The sequence below is a fragment of the Trichoplusia ni genome, chromosome 5, assembly GCF_003590095.1.
Source record: "Trichoplusia ni isolate ovarian cell line Hi5 chromosome 5, tn1, whole genome shotgun sequence".
In the NCBI taxonomy this organism is placed as follows: domain Eukaryota; kingdom Metazoa; phylum Arthropoda; class Insecta; order Lepidoptera; family Noctuidae; genus Trichoplusia; species Trichoplusia ni.
The window spans coordinates 14,993,235-15,008,624 of record NC_039482.1 but is presented as its reverse complement, the minus strand read 5'-3'; the positions used below and the strand labels follow the sequence as shown (position 1 = coordinate 15,008,624).

Sequence of the window (15,390 nt, the reverse complement as noted above, 5' to 3'; positions counted from 1 at the left end):
AGGCCGGCTTATTAGCAATGAACCAATTGATGCTATTGTTTGCTAATTACCTGTGTGCTTACCGACAATAACCCGTTTTTATTGCTACTTTCTATTATTATTGATGTTTTCGTCCGATTCGATACCTTGGTTGTTATTGTCAAAATTATTACTGTCAGCGATTATTAATGCGCGCATTTTACATGAACAGCTACTTTCGTACCTTATCCTCTCTTCTTATTTCCATAATCTACGTATATCAACTAGTATCAGGTCATATTACGTCAAACACTCGTATTAGGGCTCAATTTTTATTTTTATATTTATTTTGGTCATATCTCAAAAAGTGCACGATTCGGGCACCATGTGTCTTTGAAGAAAATGTAGCATTTAATCAGCGGAAACAAGTAATGGTAACGGCACAACGAAACAAGACGGGAATCGCGAGATACAGACATTTTTGTGTTGTTCTCCATAGTGAATAAACGCTTTTTTTCGATTTACTCCTAAACTATAAGCCCAATCAAAAAAATTGAATCAGTAGTATTTGTTGTAATTTATTAAAGGAATACGATGGCATACTTTATATTTTTAAATTCGACAGTTTTTGTTTTAAGAATCCTATGTCCAACCTCTTGTATGGGGACGAACCACTGTGCGGCGGCGCGTGACGCCCCGACCTGCGACGTCGACACCGTTACTGTGTCACACCTGGCGGTTCTCATCATAACTCCTAACTACATTAGCGAGCACTACGGCTGTCACTCTGAAGGTTAGGTAGCATATGCCATAATTTATTGGAAGTAGGGTAATACCTATTTCGCAGAAACCAAGTGATGATCTTAGCCAGCAATAAATTATAAAGATTGAAAGCTACGTAGCTACCTTTATTATTATAACATCTTCCGTTATTACTATTGTTTACAAACATTGTCTATTGTACCCATTTCCCTAGAAAAGAATAATACCCGGATATTATTTTATTTTGTTTACCAAAACATGGTGAATTCTGTGTAACTAATGATACTAATATTTTCGAATATATGATCGTTACATATTTTATAGATAATATTTTGAGTATGGCATATGCTAGCTTGAGTTAAATAAATATGCAATACGCATGACGCACGCCCACCGCCACGCCGCGCGCCGCGCCGTGTCCCTGCAGATACCGGCAGCGGTCCTGTTATAATTGGACCCGATACGGCCGCACGCCACACAGCGCAGCGCGTCTTCGTCGCACGTTGAACCCGCCAGTCAAACGCCCAGCGCCTCCACTCCGCCCTCGGCGCTGCTCCGCCGTTTTCCATGCAACTACTACTATTTTAATATGTTTATGTTATTTTGCTACTTTTTTACTGGTCTATCTACTCGCAAGTGAAGCGAGCGAAGTTAGAATTTGACAAAAATAGGTTAAGCTCCTAAGTTAAACCCATTTTTGACAAATTCTATTCAAAGCTATTATCTATGAATATACATGCATATGAATTATATAAGCAATTATCTACCGAGTTGATTGCTCAACCCTTGGCTCCAACCTATTATCCGGCTCTTATGGTCACTACGTTTCGATCCATAGATCACTGCGTGTAGAGAGGTCAGAGGTTATTCTTTAAACCGGAAAATACATCTCTTATATCTGTAAGCTAAGAGCAGTATTTACAACTCTCATCGAGATTAATATAGCTAATGCAGGGAAAACGTAATTATATTAATTAGGATCTATTTTTCTGAACAGAATTGGGGTAAGTTCTGTGCCTCAGTCAGACGTAGATGGACACATCGTATACCGGTATACGTAGCTCTTTTTATCTTTCAACTTGACATCATAATCACGTCCTCTAATTATTTTCCGGTGACGAAATAAAAAGATTAAAGGCATTATTTAAGGCATGCAACATTGTTATTGTCAATAATTGTCTGCTGAAAGAATAAGCGGAGGATTAGCAGGCGGTTAACAAGTCTGCCAGTAGATCACTATCGAGCAAGTGACCCGCAGCGTGGGAAAACGAGTGCTGGCTCCTGAAACAGTACCCATTGTTTTAGCTGACTCGCCTTTTTTATTGCTAAGGATTCGCCTTCTTCGCGATTGACTATCATTTAAATATTAGTCCTATTACGTAATATATATGGCATTTTATTCATATCTTCATATTCAAATTCAAACATCTAACAGAATCTAGGATGACAAACTGGCTATGTTTAATTTTCATAATTAATAACATTAATTTTATTGTTTTTTTGTTTAAAACGTTGCCGAGGTCCGCCGCTGCTGCACTCTGGCTCGGGCGCCTGCCAGTGCTCGCAGCGACCTAACTCGAGAGCCCCGTTAATTACTTGTTGATACTTCGATGTTATTGACATATTCTGAAAGTTAGTCGGCCGTTTTCATCTCTTTTTACCTATCTGTATTTTAGGCTTCCGTACCCTAAGGGTAAAAATGAAACCCGATTATTTACTGTCTGTCTATCTAAGCGCCCATCCGCCGCTATGCTCTTTCTCTTTTAAACCGTGATGGCCAGACAGTTGAAATTTTCTTAGATGATATTTCTTTTGCCGCTGTAACAACAGACCAAAAATAAAGATAAGGACGAAGGACGATTTTTACGGTTATAAATAGCTGGTGGGTTGAAAAAAAAAATGTTTGAAAAACCTAATAAATCTATTTCTGATTAGCCTCTCGCACTTGACCGCTTTTATTTATTTAATTGCTAGTTCTAGTTCTGAGTTTTAATATGACAAATGTCACTGTGATTCACACAAATAGTGATTTGATTAATGTGGTTCATTATGTAGTTAGTATAGAAATCGATAGATTACCTAATTGCAATTATGCTTCAGTAGAAAGTATAATTTTCTGCCTCAGTTGAATACGAATGATGAGATGATCGTCCCGTGGCGCCGATGGTAGGTACTGTACATATAATATGTCGGTAATCATATAACTCTGTGCATTACATGATCACAGCTCAATGAACACGTTAAAATAATTATCTAAAATCAATTCAAACCGATCGTCATCCCGAGCAGGCTACAATCATTTCCAGCCAGAGTCGCGCAGAGTATGCGCGAGCGATCCCGTGAGTCTGGCTAAAGCAGTAGAAGGGGCCCGGGGTGTTTTTAGTCAGTGGAAGTCCGACATATCCCCACGCCGTGCCCTCGACGTGGGTTGAAACATTAACGTTTCACCCCGGAAAAAAAAGGCTACAATCATTTCTTCTTCTTTCAACGACCGCCATGCCTTCCTTTATTTCAACTTAAGCACGAACATCCAAAACTAGTCACAACGGAGAAGTGACTGCAACATAAATTTTATTCCTGTTTGCATTTCACGCCAAACACGAAAAGGTTGATCTGTGATTAAGATTTCATGATTAACAAGGACTTCAAAAGCACCTAATTTGATAGAAGGAAAATAAAGTCATGTTAAAGTAGATGTTCCTCTATGTTTACCGTTTCCATTCATTTTAGGTGTAATCCGTAACTCATCGGAGCAAGAAAGTTTCAAAATATCGGTGAGGTTACGGTTTTAATAGAGGTGCAAGATTCCACCAAATGGTATCACTCAAGGAAAGATGTGTTTTTATTTCTTCAATAATTTATTATTAATTTAAGAAAAACAATCTACAAGTATTGGTATTTTGTTTCTTATTGATCAATTAACGATGAGTAATCATTTGATGACTTTCATCTAATTACGAGACTTCGTTTCTGAGAAACTTCACAAGAACAGAAACCAGTTTTTTTTAAGAACAATAACCACTAATTGAATATCGCCATAAATTGGTTATTTGTTAATTAATATTTGTAGGGCAGACGACCTGCCTGATGTTGCAGGACGGTGTAGCACTCGACCGACTCGTGGCATCTCCCTGTCCGCAGGTTTACTACCCTTACTTAAACTTTAGTCCAACAACAGCAGTTCCTACGGCTGGAGGTATCTTAAACAATTAAGCTGATACGGGTGTACATAATTCAAGTCAAATCAGAGACGGATAGGTTTAGCAAAAGATGATGATCGGTTGCGTAGCAGAGTTGAATGCCCAGGTGGCCTGCGGAGAAAGGCATATGATATGTATGTGTGTTAAGCGGTTAGGTTTTTTAAATACCTATTTGACATCACTGACACTTCCCAAAACACAATAGGAGTCACTGCTCGTTTAGAATAATGTGGCAGCCTTCATAACTGTGGTCGGCCGCCGGCTAACGGCTCCCCTGCTTACTTCACTGCAGGCTGTACGAAACGCCGCACGCAATACGTGACTCACTTACCAGTTTAACTTCCTTTCTATTGTTTAACATATTTTTAGATTGCTGGTTTCGCTCTACGGACAGAGCGGTTATTTATTAAGAATAATTCATTTGAATGTAAAATTTCTATATTATAATATCTACCGTCTAGTGCAGGTAATTAAACATTACTTGATGGAACACAAACAAACAACGTCCAATGTACGATATAATTTGTGAATATTTCAATACCTTGTTCCATTCGATACGAGTTATTTAAAAACGATTGTTTCCTTAGTATTTCACTGTTTTTGTTACATGTATTGTTAATCCGGATCTACGCAGGCGTTACCAATCCGATATTTTCAAACGCTTTGTTCCTCCGAAGTTTTTATGCACTACTTAATTAACAATAAGACGAAGCGTGTCTTAAACTGTTTTCGCAGAACAAAGATTCGTGATGACATCGCATGACACGGAAACAAAACTACATTTTGGAGGCAGAAAATAATAAATCGTAACTTGGAGCATATGAGTAAGTAAGTATTGCTTGATCATGCACCTTCAAGCAATGCATAACATCCGCCTCAATAATTAATGGTCTAAAGATATTGAAATGTACTGAACTCCGTCAACTGCGTACTAGGGGAAAACTAGTCAACCGTTAACTCTATGGGCCGTAAAGGAATTTTTAAGAAAACATATTTTTAAGAAATTGACTCCTCGACTTAACTGATTCTCACAAACGTTCGCAGCGCCACAATGTACGCGCTTCCAGCTCTACCTGCCCTGAATGCATGGATAAAAAGCAGTTTCTGGTAATCCGGGATCCGACCGCACAAGTGCTGAGAATCACCAACACTTGATGGCTTATCCAGATGGTTTCGAGTGCCCCGCTCTACTATTTGAGAAACTTTTTGTCAATATTGTATCCGAGAACCATTTAGCGATTTAGTTTCTAACATATTCAAGTACTTCTTTATCAAGAGGGTGAAGTTTTTATAAGCAAGCTGTAGCTATAATCTTGAGCGCCAAGGACTTCATAAATTAAAACTGACTTATGGGGAAAATGTGGCTAATTAAAATTGTAAATGAAGTATAAATAAGCTGAAGAAATATACTGTAACAGTTTGTATGTATAATACGGTCGCGGACCGGTCTACAACACCGTAAAACATGTAATCTGTCAATTTAATGGTCATTATAATTGTTTCTGTTAGCACTCTATTCGCCTGTGTTATGTTCTAGTTAAGTACGTGCAATGCGTTCATAATTAACTATTTTAGTTTAAAACACACGACTCTCTGTTAGTGTGATTAGCGATAGAGAACCACGATAGAGGTTCTGCTGGGAATCAATTATGGAAATCTCCTTATCGATACTTTAATTTGCTCGTACTGATTGACGAACTTACTTCATATTGAGAACTGCATGGATTTATTTACTTCTAGCGACCGCCCGCGACTTCCTACGCGAGGTATTAGTTATTTCTCCATGAAAACTAACCCCCTCAAGTGTAGTTTTTCAAATAAATATTTGACGCGTGTTTTATTGCTATTAATGAAGAAAGGGCATACATAATTTTAAAACAATAATTGGAAAACTTTGAAAATCATAGGTATTGTCATACTAAATTCCAAAACCCGTTTTAACCCGTAAACATTTTCAAATTCCTTTGTTCTCCTTTACTATAAAAGGAATCCCTGTTCCTGCTCTGATAAATCAGTCAGACAGTCAGCTTTCGTAAACTCATAAATGTTCATGTTTAGACTAAAATTAAGATTAATGTAACCGTATTTGTTTTGAACAGTTTCTCATACAAAAATGTGTATTCTGTTAGTTTTCCAGTTTTCGATAAAGCAAATGATCCCTTCAACGCCGACTGCGCTTTCTAGCTTGTTGCTAGCTACAACCAAATTATGTCTACTTCAGTTTCTATAAAGACTGTTTTAGTAAATCATCTCGTATCTAGTGTTGATGGGAGACACGGCACGGACACCGTACTGTTTTCACGCTCAACGAGCTGAAGTGATCTGTCGCTCGAGGGCGGCGGCGCTCTGACGTCACAGCAACGCCTCCTAGGTGCGCTCGCTACACTTTTCTAGTATATTATCTATATACTAATATAATAAAGCTGAAGAGTTTGTTTGAACGCGCTAGTCTCAGGAACTACTGGTTCAAATTGAAAAATTCTTAGTGGTTTCTTAGGTTTACGCGAATGTTAGTCATTGAAATGAAACTACTTTTACGGATTTTATCGCGGTTTAATTTTAGATTTTAGTGCAGTCTGCCCGTGACCATGATATCTGCAAAGGTTTCGAAACGTCGGTAACTAAAAGTAGTTTCATTGAAAAAATCTTTTTATGTTCAATAGTCCATTCATTGAGGAAGGTTTTAGGCTGTATAACATCACGCTGCAACTGATAGGAGCGAAGATACAATGGAAAATGTGGCAAAAACGGGGAATAATATGCGTCTTCGGGGGCTTCCTTCCAAAAATTCCTAACTTATATCTTCTAACCACGCGGACGAAGTTGCGGGCAACAGCTCGTAATTACATAAAGCCTTTACGCAGTATGTTCAAACCTCTTTTAGCTGTACCAATTGTACCAAAGGAAGATTGGGTTTATATTATAGTATACCGGTTTGGAATCGCAATGATGCTATTGTACCGCATCGCAAATGGGTGTCCTAAATGGTACAGAAAACTATAATTCTCATTTCATCAGTCTTGCACCTAAAGCAAAATTCATCAGTTGTATCTGAAAACCATATTGTATGGGTATTAAAATCTGTGTCTCATCGCAGTTCGAGGTGACTGCGAGCTGTGATAGCGTGCAGTCACGCGACGCCCTCTCCAGCCCGTGCAAGTGCGTGCGCGTTCACAATGTTCACATCGCACTCAGATAGTATATCTCCTCAGCATGGGGTTAATTACTAAGCATTGTTAATTGGGATGGCGCATCTTTATCGCCATCAGTCATCACGCAATACGGTATCGCATACTGTACTGCGTTATGCATGCAGATTACGTGCCTGTGAGAACTTTTCTATAAATCGTCTACATATACAGCCTTCACAATGTACTTATTCATTCTACGATAGTTACTTTTTGTCTTGAAACTTATGATATAAATATTTATATGCTTTGCAGAAATCTAGCTCCAGGTGTAAACAAACTAAGCACTTCATCACTTACGGATGTTCATTTGCTTGAGATGATGTGATACTTGTTTTTCCCATAATCACAAGCATTTTGACATAATGCATTATGCACCGCCATGTCAGTAAGCTGAGGTTTGGAGTACTGGGGCAGTGTAGTATGTCGAGGTGTTTGCATAGGCGCCGCCCCTGGTACCGACCAGACAGTATTGTGTTGATGTAAAAAATATTCTGCAAAATGACTTACGCCGTACCGGGATACCTTCGGAAATATATAAACATTTTAATGAACAGAAAATAAATAAATTACAACCAACATTTCACTCTTTGGCCTTCGTACTTTCATGGTCAGTAACTGAAAATCAATATGACCTTAGCAAATTCAGTTAGTTGTACTTAATTAAAGTAAGAAACAATGTGAGCACCATTAATCTAAGATTGTTTTGTTTTTCAATATTTTTATTATAATACTAAAGTTATATTTGTTCAGTTATGGTATGGCTAGTTATGACCTTCATGACTTCCCGCGATGGATCTAATCTAACTGAGATAGAATTGTTGTACCAAAACAATAACAATGAAATTTACAATTCGTTGTTTGCCGTGTCTCTAAGCATCCCGTGATGTCCGTCACGGACCGTAATGTTTTCAATGGATGTAATTTTGCTATCATTGGCACATATTGCGATAGTTCTTATTTCGTGAATCCCCAGCCAAGGGCTGTCGATAAGCAAATAGCACTCGGCAATTATTTCGATTATTTAAAAGTCACTGTTAAGTTTTACGAAGTCAGCGAAATAAATAGTTTCTGTTAGGCACGCATATTACCAGAAGCTTGATCTCTCTGTTTATGATATTCACATTAAAAGTAGAGAGCACGTTTTTATTATCCATCACTAAGCATTATCGCCAACTTTCCAATACCAATCGTAGCTCGTAATTAGTCACAGTGTGTCAGTGAGCATCTATCTCGCGGCTGGCGGCCATTTCGGTTCGGGTCTGAAGGCCGTTATGTCAATTGCTTACTGTACCTAATTCGTTACGAAAACCACTGGATAACTGACAAACGTACCATGTCAAGTAGAAAGTTCTTTGTTTTGTATCTGGTGCACATTGTCTACGTCTGTGAAACTGTTACGAATGTATAATGCCTCGCCTGCCGCGGCTGTCACGCGGCCGTGCAACATATTTTGAGGGTATAAATGCCTAAATAGAGAGGCAAAATTTCGTACACAGTGCACAGTGGGATTGAAAGAACACAATGGCAATACTTTAACATTTACCTGATTATGTTGCTAGTATTCATTCACATTTAAAATGAAAGTTCATTAACGACATTTGAGTCACATGGGCTTTTGGTGTGCCGTTTCCGTAAAACCTTTTTTCTTGGAAAGTAAAGGACTATGACTTATGAGTCACTCGGTGGGCGGTGACGTCATTCGGCCGCTATGCGCCTGCGCATTGATCTACCAAACGGTGCGCGCTCGCCCCGTGCCCACATTGTTTATGGTGTGTTATGAATTGCTGATCAGTGTCTCAGTTGTATTGCTCGTAAAATGATTGGAATTTTGCATTGTTCGGATCAAAGTTTTGCTTTATAACTCCTTAAACGAAAACTATTGCGGTTCATAGACCTGACATCATAACTGGTTTCTGCTCCAGTTACAATGTTATATTGTAGGAAGTTTCTCTTATAAATATATTATTTAAATTAATCAAAGTCTGTTAATTTTTACAAGTACATATTATTAATTCTCTCAAATATGGTTTTGCAGTTACGGATGTTCATTGAAGTTTAGTTACACGTGCAAGTGTACGATCTATTGTCTTGTCTGTCTATTGAGTTTGTATTCTCAGGCGTTGAGTTAGAATCTATTTTACCATGATGGCTGACATATGAGTCTCAGGTAGTGGGGCAACATTAACCTCGACGCCCGCGCATTGTCTCTACGATTGTTACGTGGATTGATGTAAAAACACGGTACTGATATGCCTCACAAGAAGAGTACGGTACCAGAGTAGAAACGTTCTCAGGGGAAAGGCTCAAATAAAACGCTCGGGCGTTATACTTTGTTTTTTATAGAACCAACAGTCTAAAATAAATGATAAAAAAACGTCCTTTCCTTTTGCTTCCATTCCAAGTTACTAGTGTTTAATTACCAAGTTACGACTTAGTGACACAAATCGACCACTCGATATGAGTAAACACGGTAATGGCCACTTCTTTTCTGACTAAGAAAAGCGCAAAATGCTGAAACGGTAAAAATAATAAATCCAATCATGGAAGAGGAAACAAACAAATCAAGGTATATAATATATGACCATTAAATAACAAGAATACCGTATAAGCGACAATACAAAAGTACAATCTAGAAAATTCTTAACAGGAATGTCAAGGCTAATCTTCACCTGCCATAAGTAGAAGCTTCCAGCTAACTTGAGGGGTCGCCCGGTACCTCCTTATCTACTATCTTAAGTGAGTCTAGTTCAGTGACTCGTAGATATCATAGAGGTGGTACAAGTCACGACCCAATAGTCTACATGACGAAAGTACAGTACCTACTTGTTATTATTAAGATTAAGAGGAATTTTATATTGTGTTCTGATAAATAGGTCATTTTAATTATAACGTGCATAATACATGCTAAACAACGGCTAATACAATCGAGCGATTGCCGAGATTAACAAAAACACTTTTCCCAAATTAACGTAACTTTAAAATTCTAGGACAAGGTTAAGTTAATTTAGCAAATTTTAAAGTAGCTGCGATTGCAACGCGCACTGTTCCTTCAGAGTTGCATATCCGATGCGCGTGCGGCGGCTAGCGAGCGCGTTGTGTAATGCGCTTTACTGGATGAGTTGCATTGATCTGTACACTTTACTTAACACTTTCAATGCGCACGCGGCGTGTTGTTGTCGAGCTCACGGTGAGAGGAGAAACCCGCACAACATTGCGTGACGCTAACACACTCGATATTACTTAGTTTTGAAAGTGTTACTCACATGTTAACCTGACTGCAGTAACGAACACTGCAATCTCTGCAAATGTTTCGAATACATTTTGTATCACGGCTTTAATTGATGCTGCAGAAACATGCTTACATTAATTAGCACACGACTAAAATGTCGAGTTTCTTAAATGTGTGATGTGCTGAATCAGCAGAAAATCTGACTACAATGTTCATGTTCGTAAAGTTTGCATTTCGCGTACAAATGTTAGCTGAAGTGAGTGTTACCTACCCTTCGTTGGTTGTTTTTGTGCACGTTCGCGGGGATCTATGATTTCACGGGTTAATGGACAGTCACGTCCCGGCGCGAGGCGCGCGCCGGTGCGCGCCCGGTCTGAGAGGAGGCCCCGACTTTTGTCGGAGTAATGCGGCGATACATAATGAAATGCTATTAGAATGGATTCTAGAAAATAGACAGTTGTTGTTGCTAGGAGACCACGAATAAATCCTGTCAATACAAGTCAAATATAGCCAACATTTGACTTGCTATGCGGGGTGTTTTAAATTACCTGAGATATGAAAGCAAAATTATGTTTGGTTAATAATGTGAGGTAGTAGTAGTAGGAGGGGTTGTACTATTCATCTTCTCATCAGGACAAGCTTAAAATAAAACTACCTAAATGTTGAATAGTCGCTAATGGGGATTAAAAACATAGATAGGGAGACGTACACATTGTGCCGAGAAAGCAGTAGATTGTCGGACCCACTTCGAAGAGATTGTTGTGTGCGATTAGTTTCCCATAAAGTGTACCTCGATTGTTTCTAATAAAACAGTCAAGATTGCAAGCCGAGCTGCTCGATCTCGTGACGAATCGATTCTAACTCGATTATAAGAGCGCGTGCTCTGCTCGCAATGCCGCCGCTAATTGGATTGATGTATTCATGACTGTAATAACGGTCAAAGCACTCTTCACTCCGGTACACAGTGTGTTATGGGACCCATAATTTGGACATGATCGTTTTCGGGCAGAAACCGACAGTCATCATGATTACAAAGGCAAGAGTAGAACTCCTGGGTGATAGTTTTGTTTAGTTTAGGAGATATTTCTTTTTAAAGTTTACGCTTTTTTTTGGCCGAAATTTACAAATATAATTTTAGTAAAAAAAGTATCATAGATACAGAAGATTGTGAAAAGCCTTTTGATAGAGCTATTAAACCCCATTCACCAAAGGCTTTGGTAATGCTGTACTACTTATGAACATGGAGATATTCATATTTTTCAAAAAAAATACATTATTTTTTTTCTACGGAACCCTATTGTATAAGCATCTGATTTTTATATCAATTTGAAGCCCTTTGTATAGACTACTTACACAAAAATAATTACTTTTATATATACTAATAATTACTATTTCCGGCTGACAGACAACTCATAATATGAAAGCATACACATATAGTTTGGGCCTAGCTAACTGTACAAAATGATGAGTATTATTCTGTTTCTACAAAACCGTTTAGCTGAATAACAATATGAATGCTAAATCCATTTGATTAACATAGTTAAAATGAATATGCTTTGCTCTTGCAAAGGAACCTAAATTGTTAACGTTTGTTCGGAGTTCCGAGTTTGTAGACGTGTAAAACTTAATCAATCATCATCAGTATATTTCTGTAGAAAATATGTAATAGCGAACAATAATAACTACTTACTAAGCATTGTATTAGAGTTACATATTAAAATGAAAACGATTTCTGTTCTTTTTCGTAGAATAATAGAATACGTTTAATATCGTTCCAAGTTGCACTGTCATTCCCGAAATGTCTTGCAAAGTTAATACATTTTTGTGTTATTTGCCACGGTGTGTAGTTGTGTACTGAATTGTTGTTTATTGAGGCCGATGCAATGACGAAGTTCGCGGCATTCGTTCAGTCACCAACAGCCTGCAGACCGTTTGAGAGCGCGTGCACTAACAGTAAATGCGTTTACGAGCACTCTAGGTACGTCGATAGGTAATAAATTGGAGCCCCGGCCAGTGGCGGCAGCCTGAGCCCTGGAAGCCCGCCGGCCGCCGCTCTCACAGAGGCCGCGAGGCAGCGGCGCCAGCGTCGTGCAAACCTCTATCTAAAGCTAACTCATAAATATAAACGAAGCATAGAAAAATAAAACTTTTCAGGTGAATTTTCATATCAAATCAAACTGTTGCTATTAATTGAAACAAAGCGTTGTATAAGTATTATTCGTTACAGCTTATTCAATTCGTTCTCCTTGGAGTGTTAGGTCAAAATTGCATTGGGTATTAGTGAAAGGCATTCGCGTCATACGTAACTTAGGATAGTGAGCGAAAAATCCGTAAATACTTACAGAAAATTATAATTATTTATGGCTTCATAATATATCATGTGGAAGCGACATCAGTAAATAGGCCCATGATATAATAGTCTGCCGTTCTACCAGCTTGTCTAAGAACTAGTCATTCAAAATCTCTGCATCGTGTGCCGTGCGCCGCTAGCAGTGACCTGGTTTCATTGAGCTCTAGCAATGCCTGTATGCAATATAGCGTTTGTTCCCCCGGTATCGAACTGTTTGCACAACGCACACACGCCGGCCGCGCCAGTGCTGCGCTGCAAGTGACGTCATGCGCAGCTACTCGTCCAGCTAACGAATACATGCGCCAGCTTTTCATTGATATTGCATTAAGTCATTAAACCAAGGTGCTGTCTTTTAACAATATTTTTATGTAATTTATGAATTATGGTATACGCCGCATGCAATATGAATGCGCAGTAAAGGCAGAGCAGTATGTCGCCCTTTACGGCCGGGTCCATCTTCTCAGTGCTACTGGAATGTAAAAACGTAGATATCTTGGAACGTCACTTAAGTGTCGTTCTAACTTGGGCTGTTAATTTCGTTTCTTTATCATTTCCTATACGAACAGGAGGAGTTAATAGACAATTTAGATATACCCTTAAAGTGCCTTATGTTTTGTTTTATTGTTTCAGCATGGTGTGTCGCGCTAGCGGCGTGGGCGGCGTCATCGTCAGGAGCCCGCGCCGCCGGCCCGCTCGGCCCCTCCGACCGGCCCGAGGCCTACTTCAATGGCAGCTCCTACATTAGGCTTTCCAGGCCTATATCACTTAAACAACTCGTTGGACTCAGCTTCCGGACATGTGTTGGTAAGATTTGATTAATTTTCAAAATTGTATGTAAGATCCACAAAATAACTTGTTTTTTCTGCTTAATAACTGGACTTTTACAAAAGATTGGGCGATGTTAATTTGTTTAAATCCTAATACCTCGTCTCGGGCGACAGGCGCGCGAGCATGTCTGTCATCAATCAAAATACTCCTGGGATTCATTACGAGCGGCGCAGCACTAAACACGCCGTGTTTTTGTCAGTTATTACGCGAAGTGCACGCGCCGTAAGGCTGCACCTTCGTGGTTCCGAGAATCGCTGACGTTGACAGATCGACGCACAACTTTATTGACTTGCGTAAAACAAATTTAATTAAAAATCATATTAATTCATCTGGAATGCGCCTTGCGCAAGAGTTTTCCAACGTAAACGACTTATGTTGTAGTTTTTACTTATCTTTTTTAGTTTTTAAATTGGTGCTACAAATACTAAAATAGAGAAGTGATATCGTCCAATCTAAGCAATTTGGAATAAATAGGGCGTAACTAGCATCTAAATTACCTTTAATCAAGGTCAAGTTAACACCATTACAGCTTCACACTTTATAGCCATATTCATTATAGTCGCGTGCGCTGCGATGATTCTACGCCTGTGTAAAATAAGTATCCCAGAATCAATAAAACGAAAGTGCTTCATGATTTAATCATAGGTCTATGGTATAAGAACACAACCGACCGGCAGACAACACGTCGTAAAGCTGGATCAATGTTGTGATCGATGTCTGTCCGAGTGAGACCGCGGCGGCCATTACCGCCTCTGTTACGTCACAGCATCACGCATGCGCATGCCGCTCGGCGCCGGACCGGTCGCGATTTACAGCGACGTTGTAATAAATAATGATTTGTTGAGAGAAAGGTAGTTCACTAGACACGTTTGATTTCTAACACCCAGCGCGCCTCGTGAACACATTATTAGATTATATTGAATCATATTTTTTGTGAAGTGTACTTACCCAAACGCAATGGTTTAACTTTACAAAATATCGGTCTTAGAGTATTTTATAGCGTACTAGTTACTCCTACAGCAGGTACCTACATAGTAAACATTGCATTTTGTTTTAGTTGAATTCAAACAATCGTTAAACCAACCCGATCTTGTTAATTACCAGCGACCTTTACGAGCTGGCATCTTATATGTCATTGCCATTACAAGAATATTGAGCAGATAGATTCCTTCGCAGAAAGATAAACGATGACCATATACGTACACGCTGGCGCACGTGGAATGTGCACTTATAAAAATACGCAGCCGCGGGAGTTGGTTTGTAGAGCAAATGTATCAAAACATTGTCAGGACCGCGTACCTACATTATGACGATAATGGCACATGTGTTTATTGATCGTCGCGCATGCGCAATCCCTTAGGTGTGTGAGTGCCTAACTTGTGTTCATTTTCATTCCATTTTGTTTCATCCATTCACCAGAGCCGTGGCAGTCATCGTGTTTCATGTTAGGTTGGTCACCTCATTATAGTAGATGCTAGAGCTAGTACTAAGTAGTTAGCATCCGAGTAAAGGCACAGAAGTCACCTGCTCACTTTGTATGAACGTGTTGATGTGCTTGAAGTAAACTCACGTACGCTCCTTTAGCGGAATTATTCGTAGCCGGCACCTGCCGAAGCCGCCGCGCCCCCTTTTGTTTTCACCGGCCACATTATATGAACACTTACAGTATGATGCGCACTGCGTTTTCAAACACATTTCATTTTTACCGTTAGTCTCATTTGCAATGGCCAAATGTCATCGGAGAATCTCCACAGCGCAGCCTCTGGACCGTTATACGCGGTGAGCGACGGTTAAAGGTCACAGCACATCATATTACTGAATATGCGGGTTATGAGTTTAAAGGGTAGGTGTAATTTTACAAAGCCTGCCTTC

At 39.3% G+C, this 15,390-nt stretch overlaps 1 protein-coding gene across 1 annotated transcript in view; it reads left to right on the top strand.

Moving 5' to 3' along the window:
* LOC113494059 (protein crumbs) overlaps positions 1-15,390 on the top strand; it is a 48,525-nt gene that overhangs the window by 7,308 nt on the left and 25,827 nt on the right. Inside the window, exon 2 of the mRNA XM_026872195.1 lies at positions 13,321-13,494. Within this exon, the coding sequence (XP_026727996.1) occupies positions 13,321-13,494 (174 nt within the window). The remainder of the gene's footprint in view (positions 1-13,320; positions 13,495-15,390) is intronic.